The 8,506-nt window shown below is 36.6% G+C and overlaps 1 protein-coding gene and 1 long non-coding RNA gene across 2 annotated transcripts in view; one reads left to right on the plus strand and one right to left on the minus strand.

The window, feature by feature from the left end:
• The first annotated feature begins 2,913 nt into the window (after nt 1-2,913).
• On the plus strand, nt 2,914-5,412 carry LOC121387502. The gene is made up of 3 exons (XR_005959829.1): nt 2,914-4,502; nt 4,537-4,570; nt 4,764-5,412. It is a non-coding gene; the product is annotated as an uncharacterized LOC121387502 (long non-coding RNA).
• A 78-nt stretch (nt 5,413-5,490) lies between these two features.
• The window catches only part of LOC121387135 (receptor-type tyrosine-protein phosphatase epsilon-like), a 128,025-nt gene continuing 125,009 nt past the window's right edge, over nt 5,491-8,506 (minus strand). Inside the window, exons 21-23 of the mRNA XM_041518159.1 lie at nt 8,100-8,257; nt 7,313-7,451; nt 5,491-6,257 (exon numbers count right to left, since the gene is read on the minus strand). Coding sequence (XP_041374093.1) covers nt 6,186-6,257; nt 7,313-7,451; nt 8,100-8,257 — 369 coding nt within the window. The 3' untranslated portion in view covers nt 5,491-6,185. The remainder of the gene's footprint in view (nt 6,258-7,312; nt 7,452-8,099; nt 8,258-8,506) is intronic.

The raw sequence follows: 8,506 nt of genomic DNA on the forward strand, positions 1-8,506 counted from the left end.
CTCGACTGGGATCCGAACCCAGTACCTACCAGCCCGCAGACCGACGGCCTAACCACGACGCCACCGAGGCCGGTCATTGACTATTGGATATAAAAAAAATTCGTAATTTTAACAGCCAGTCTTAGAGAGGAAGCCCGTTGCATTTTTCCATTTTGCCAAGGGATCTTTTATATGCACCATCCCACAGACATGATAGTACATACCATGACATTTGATATACCAGCCATGGTGCACTGGCAGGAACGAGAAATAGCCTATGGGCCCACCGACAAGGATCGATCCTAGACCGACCGCACATCAGCTTTTTTCCACTGGGCTACGTCCCGCCCCTATTTAGAATAAAGGAATGAAAAGAAAGAAAAAAAGAAGAAGTATTGCATACCAAATATACCCAATATTAACTTACAATACATTGCTTATATATTACTTATCACAGTCTGGTGCAGACCGCGAAAACAACGGTTGGCAATATCAGAAGCTGGACCCGTGTTAGCCGTGCGTGAACCGTAATTGGATGGCAGCGTGTAACAGATGATTTCACTAAGAAAGTGCGAGAGGATAGGCGTTTTCTTTCTCCATGGTTTACTCTCAAGCCCGTGAAAAGAACAGAAATGTGAACATGAGGCAGAACAAGCTAATTATTGATGGAGATATGTATGTCTATGACCGTGGAACTAAAGATATTGTTAAAATCTCTAAACAGCGATCATTCGGCGATGTTGCGAGAGGTGACAGAGACAGACATACTAACGAAGTAGGATCAGTGTTTACATCCAATGTCTGCGCCCACTCGCAGTCACAGCCATGTGATAGCTGAAAAGTAGGGCAAGGCTCGACGGATGCTCATTTCAGCATATTAACTTGGAACATCGAAGGACTGCAGAAATATGACTCAGACGATGAATTTAAATTATTTTGTGCAACCTTTGATATTGTGGCTTTTTGTGAATCATTTGTTAAATCTCAAAATGAGTTTTAAAATCTTTGCCAGGTTATAAGGTGTTAAATTGTGTAAGGAATAAAACAAAACAATTCGGTAGGCACAGTGGTGGAGTGACAGTTTTCATAAGAAAACATTTACTGGACAGTAGTTATGTACAGATAATGTATGATTCTTTTTAAAAATGTGTTGTTCTGTTACTTAAGTCTTCATCTGTTTGGAAAAAGGATACAATATGTATTTTTATTTATATTTCTCCAGAAAACTCCCCAATATATTTAAACACAGATAGTGATGGTATTGATGATATTGAGCAATATTTAAACATTATAGCAAATGATCACAATGAAAAACATTTATTTTTAGCAGGTGATCTGAATGCACAAATGAAAGATTGTCTTTAACAACGCTCTCAACACATTTTATTGACGGTTATATGGCGTCGGACATATGGTTACGGACCAGACATATATTGAGATATAGGAAACCCGCAGTCGCCACTTCATGGGCTACTCTTTTTGATTAGCAGTAAGGGATTCCGTCCCAATGGTGTTTCTCTGCACACACACACACACACACACACACACACACACACGCACACACACACATCTATCTATCTATCTATCTATCTATCTATATATATATATATATTATTATTATTATTATTATTATTATTATTATTATTCACTCCAAAACACATTTGCGCCAAAATATTTGACCTTTAACTGAATATAAGCACAAAACAAACACAAACCCAAAATAATTGAAATCAAAGGCAACAGCACATTTTATCATTTGATCATATTTATTTTTATTTTGGCTGCAAGAAAAAAACACTAACATATCTTAAATATAATTTCGAATTTCAAACAATTTTAAATGAAATATGAGCATTCATGTTAAATATTAGTATCATAGTTTTAAAAAATACGATATGTAATGAATGAAAGTCAATTTCTAGGGAGTACCTGTTTAGGTATAACACTAAAATGTACGATATGTAATGAATGAAAGTCAATTTCTAGGGAGTACCTGTTTAGGTATAACACTAAAATGTACGATATGTAATGAATGAAAGTCAATTTCTAGGGAGTACCTGTTTAGGTATAACACTAAAATGTACGATATGTAATGAATGAAAGTCAATTTCTAGGGAGTACCTGTTTAGGTATAACACTAAAATGTACGATATGTAATGAATGAAAGTCAATTTCTAGGGAGTACCTGTTTAGGTATAACACTAAAATGTACGATATGTAATGAATGAAAGTCAATTTCTAGGGAGTACCTGTTTAGGTATAACACTAAAATGTACGATATGTAATGAATGAAAGTCAATTTCTAGGGAGTACCTGTTTAGGAATAACACTAAAATGTACGATATGTAATGAATGAAAGTCAATTTCTAGGGAGTACCTGTTTAGGTATAACACTAAAATGTACGATATGTAATGAATGAAAGTCAATTTCTAGGGAGTACCTGTTTAGGTATAACACTAAAATGTACGATATGTAATGAATGAAGAATGACTCCAAAGTAAGTAATGATAAGAGTCATAATGATATGCAGGCATCACCCATTGGTGGGTATAACAGAGAGAACATCACCCATTGGTGGGTATAACAGAGAGAACATCACCCATTGGTGGGTATAACAGAGAGAACATCACCCATTGGTGGGTATAACAGAGAACTGATCTGTATCGTAAGCATTTGTAATAAAGATTTGTTTAATACTCAAGGGATGTTAGCTGTGTTTGATACGTATGTTAAAGGGACAGTTCTGAATTTGCTGCAATATTTAAGACGTTATCGACTATAATTGCATTTCATTTTTCTGCATAAAATATTACTGGCTGTATATTAAACGTGTTTCTTATCGTTCTAGTATTTGTACTAGATTAAATTTAATTTCCTAAAATAAATTTGTATATTACATACGAAATTATTTGAAGACAAAATCCAATTTGGGCTTCTTACAAATATTAAAATGACCAGAAATTCATTGAATAATGATATTCTAAACAAGACAATATATTTAATGCATATATTTAGACGTTGAAATATTTTATTAGTCGGAAGCATCTTACAATGCAGAAGACAATCCCTTTAATGGCGTTCTCAGTTACGGATCTGGAGTCTGGAGTTTTTAAGTCAGCTCACGATATCAAGAAAGGGCACATACATTAAAGTGTAAACAAATTATTGCGTGCACCTAAAAAAAACCTGAAATCACTTTGTTTATCTAATTAGGAGTATGTCCGTAAGCCATCATAAGAAAACAGAGAATGTTTAAATAATGGATAAACTTGGTATTACAGGAGTTGTATTTTAAAAGCGATATATATATATGAGGAAATGTACCAGTATGAAGATAACTGGTGAACAAATATTAAAGAAGAGCTAGATACGCATTGATTACACTATATATGAAAATCGACCTATATCCATATCAGTTATCATATAATTAGAGAAAGAGTATGTGATATATTTAAGCAACGTGCTATAGGACAATGATTACTATATCAACATTTTATTTTTAAACAATAGAAAATACAAAAATATCTGACAAAGCCAACAGACTCATGGAATTTAAAAGAAATAATTGAAATGATAATTTGTTCACGTAAATAAAGTATAGAAGCTGGTAGGTATAAAAATATTGAGAGGACATAGACAATAGACCTCTGCATACTATGTAATATTAATGCGATTGAGGGCGAGTTCCACTGCATTTTATAATGACCCCGATACGAAACTTTCATAAAGAAACTAAGACTGGAAACATCAAGTAGATAAATAACCTTGGCAAATACTCACTGCAAGCGAATATAACAAGATATTATAATATAACAATAACATTAACCTCTCGGCTACCGGGTTGTCCACACAAATGGAAATTCAAATAAACGTAGCTAACAATGTGTGCTGCCAAACACTCTGTTCAAATCTAATATAACAGTTTTGATGTATGCAGCAACTAATTGTATCTATAACCATTTGTTTTTACTGGCTGATGATACTTATAAAAATAAATCTACAAAAATATATATGAAAATAATTGGTGGAATGTGTGTATATATATATATACACGTATTTGGCATATGTATATAATATATAGCTAGTTATCTATCCGTTGACTGTAATATTTACATGGCTATTGGCCTCGTTATATAGGTAGTCACTTAATACAGGTCAGTTAACACATAAAATCGTTCGGGAGGAATGCAAGTGACCGCTATGGACAGTTGGCTGCTGAACACAGGTAGCCGCTGAACACAGGTGACATAGTAGGCCGCCGAGCACAGGTTGCCTCTGAACACAAGTGGTCGCTGAACACAGTTTGCCGCTGAAATCATGTGGCCGCTGAACACAGTTAGTCGCTGAATAAATTGATTGCTGAAAATAGTTGTCCACTGAGCACAGGTTGCCTCTAGACATAGGTGGGCGCTGAGCACAGGTTGCCTCTAGACATAGGTGGGCGCTGAGCACAGGTTGCCTCTAGACATAGGTGGGCGCTGAGCACAGGTTGCCTCTAGACATAGGTGGGCGCTGAGCACAGGTTGCCTCTGAACATAGTTATCCGCTGAGCACAGGTTGCCTCTAGACATAGGTGGGCGCTGAGCACAGGTTGCCTCTAGACATAGGTTGGCGCTGAGCACAGGTTGCCTCTAGACATAGGTGGGCGCTGAGCACAGGTTGCCTCTAGACATAGGTGGGCGCTGAGCACAGGTTGCCTCTAGACATAGGTGGGCGCTGAGCACAGGTTGCCTCTGACATAGTTATCGCGCTGAGCACAGGTTCTAGACATAGGTGAGCACAGGTTGCCTCTAGACATAGGTGGGCGCTGAGCACAGGTTGCCTCTAGACATAGGTGGGCGCTGAGCACAGGTTGCCTCTAGACATAGGTGGGCGCTGAGCACAGGTTGCCTCTAGACATAGGTGGGCGCTGAGCACAGGTTGCCTCTAGACATAGGTGGGCGCTGAGCACAGGTTGCCTCTAGACATAGGTGGGCGCTGAGCACAGGTTGCCTCTAGACATAGGTGGGCGCTGAGCACAGGTTGCCTCTAGACATAGGTGGGCGCTGAGCACAGGTTGCCTCTAGACATAGGTGGGCGCTGACCACAGTCCCATATTACTTACATGTAAGATTTCGTCAATTATCCATGCCACTGTGGATTTAAATATTTTTTATTGGAAGAGTATTATTCACTGGATGTCCCACCATGAATGTTAATATTTAATATATGGCTAGATACGACAGAATTACCGAAGGTTTAGCACACAATAGCCGACGATGAATAAATTAATGCACTGTAGTAATGTCGTTAAACAGAGCAAACGTTAGTTTAAAGGGGCATTTCTGAGTTTGCTGCAACAGATACTTTTTAACGATTATAATTACATGTCAAATATATTTTTTCTGCATAAAATATTAGTGGCTGTATTTTAAACGTGTCTGTACTAGGTTAAATTTAATTTTATTTCCTAAAATATATTTTTCAGTTTCGGCTTCTTACACAATTTAAGACGATCAGAAACACATTGAATATACAGACACTGATATTCTAAACAAGAAAATATATTTAATATGTAAGTTTAATCGTAGAAATATTTTATTAGTCGGAAACATCTTACATTGCAGCAAACTCAGGAATGTCCCTTTAATATCTTCCAACCAACTTAATGGTCTGATCGTTTACCCACTATATCACCGATTTCGCTGCAAAGTTAAAAACAAAAGTTTGATTTGTTTAACGACACCACTAGAGCACATTGATTTACACTTGGTGATTCTGACATACAGTCTTCGAAAGGAAACCCGCTACGATTTTTCATTAGTAGCAAGGGCTCTTTTATATGCACCATCCTACAGACATGATAGCACATACAACGGCCTTTGATATGCCAGTCGTGGTGAACTTACTGAAACGAAATATAGCCCAATAGACCACCAACAGGGATCGATCCTAGCAGCTGCAAAGATGCTATTTTGAATACACTTGTACTTATTTGGTAAAGATTGTTATCCATGATGTTGTTATAGCTTACTGTCCTTTTAGTCCATATTGTTTTTGTTTTTGTTTTGTTTATTAAACATTCCTCTATTACCATCATGGCCTATGCTACACGACACACAGTTTGCTTTCAATGAACTCCATGTTGATATGTTACACATTCCTCACATATGGTCACCGCTGACCACTGCTTTAAGTGAACACTAAAATGTGGACATTGGTCAGTTTACATGTTAGCATACACGCCTGTGGAATCGAGATAAGCAAAGGGAAGATCACAGAAAAGTTTGAAGTCGTCCTGAAAAAACATAAAGCAGATGCATGGTAATGAAATATTGAAGTCATTGATTTATATATGCTTTAAACGAGTTAATAATTTTTAGTGATCACGTTGGTATGTAAGCTTTTCTATTTCTGTATATCTGAAAATGGTAACCATATTGCCAATAACTTAAATTAGTAAACATGTATTGCATTAACTGAAATTATTAACCCGATATTCTTAATACTGTAAAGTAATAATCAATCACTGTCCACAACAACAACCAGTAACCAATTATACTCAATAAATTAACAAGTAATATGTTATTTTCTGCTATTTAAAACAGCAATCAATTACTCGTTTTCTCAATTATATATCAGTAACAAGTTACTGTCAGTAAAAAACCCGCAGTAAATAACGTATTAAAACCACCCCAAAAAACAAACACATATAATTAACATAAAACAAGGCTTCAGTTTTTTTCAATGTAGGCCCTATAGCAGTGATAAGAGAACACTGATAAGTGAACATGGAGTAATTCACTACAAATCACTTACATTATAAGTTACTGTTAAGTGAACATAAAACATTTCACTACTGATAAGTGAACATGATTATTTCACTGCAGACAACTAATAAGTGAACATGGAATACTTCAAATCATGCCATTGATAAGTGAACATGACTACCTCACTACATACTACTGGTAAGTCAACATGGACTATTTAACTACATAATAATGATAAGTGAACATGGGATACTTCACTACATACCACTGATAAGTGAACATGATTACTCCACTACAAACCACTGATAAGTGAACATGAAATAATTCACTACTTACTATTGATAAGCGAACATGGACTACTTCACTACATACAACTGATAGGTAAACCTGACTACTTCAGTACATACCACTGATAATGAACATGGAATGATTCAATACATACTACAGATAAGTGAACATGGAGTACTTGACTAAATATCACTGATAAGGGAACACAGATTAATCCACTACATACTGATTAGATAACATGGAATACGCCACTACATACAACTGATAAGTAAACATAGAGTACTTCACTACGTACCGCTGATAAGTGAACACCTGGCAGAACTGACTGGAGTCTTCTGACGTTGTTAAATATCTCAACTCGCTTGTCAAGGGAAACTCCAGACATGATGTTGTTCAGTATGCACAATGACAGACCTTCCTTTCTGTCAGATTCACTGAAACAAAACATTAATCTGTTACGGTGTGTAAGAACTTTAAATGGACATGTTTGTGTGAGTCACTTATAAGGTATATTAATCCACCTCGAAATGTAATTTGTCGATCGTTTTGACAAAGCAGCTCCTGTGACGTCGCAGACCCTAGTTTCAGCCTGTGGAAAACTAAGTATTCACTTTAAACCCCACTTCTCCTGGCGTCTGTCATATTCAAATATCAGAACACTACATCCGTGTGTGTGTGTGTGTGTGAGAGAGAGAGAGAGAGAGAGAGAGAGAGAGAGAGAGAGAGAGAGAGAGAGAGAGAGAGAGAGAGAGAGAGAGAGAGAGAGAGAGAGAGAGAGAGAGAGAGAGAGAGACTTACTACGTGCTGCTTACTACGTGCTGCGATATAAAATCATGTTCCTACATAATGTAAATGGTTCAACATTAATGCAGATTCAAAAGTTATCACCATGACACAAACGGTAACAGTCCTCATAGTTGCAAGTCTAATAATGACCGACATTATATTTGGTTCTAAAGTATAACAGATAAATTAATTATATCAATGAAGAAAAAACGGAACGTTTTGGATGCTACCCGATCACTTTGTTTAATCAGAGGCTAGTAGGTATCTAACATTTGATAACTATGACAGTTACTTACTCGAAAATGACCGTGACGGGGTGAAATTTCAGACTGTTCTGTCTGTCCAGGATTTGTTCTGTCAGTGTTGTTAGAGAACTTATCAGTGTGGAAGTGTTAGATATGTCACTCCAAGACTGCACAGACAAGTTTGCTATTTCCTTCGTTTCATCTGAATCCTGTAAAACATCACGATGGACTATTTTAATTACCCAATTAAAGGGACAGATCCTAGTTTTTAAACACTAAGGCATATTTATTACCTAGACCCTAGTTTCAACCCGTGAAAAATAGACACTAAGTTTGGTTAATTTACAAACATTTAACAAATTTGGATATAACAGATTGAAAGAAGAGTCTGTGACGTTGAAATACCCCTAAACATAGACTAAAACATGACTCCATAACCGTTACTGATCAGACGTTTC

Source organism: Gigantopelta aegis, chromosome 13 (genome assembly GCF_016097555.1).
Source record: "Gigantopelta aegis isolate Gae_Host chromosome 13, Gae_host_genome, whole genome shotgun sequence".
In the NCBI taxonomy this organism is placed as follows: Eukaryota; Metazoa; Mollusca; class Gastropoda; order Neomphalida; family Peltospiridae; genus Gigantopelta; species Gigantopelta aegis.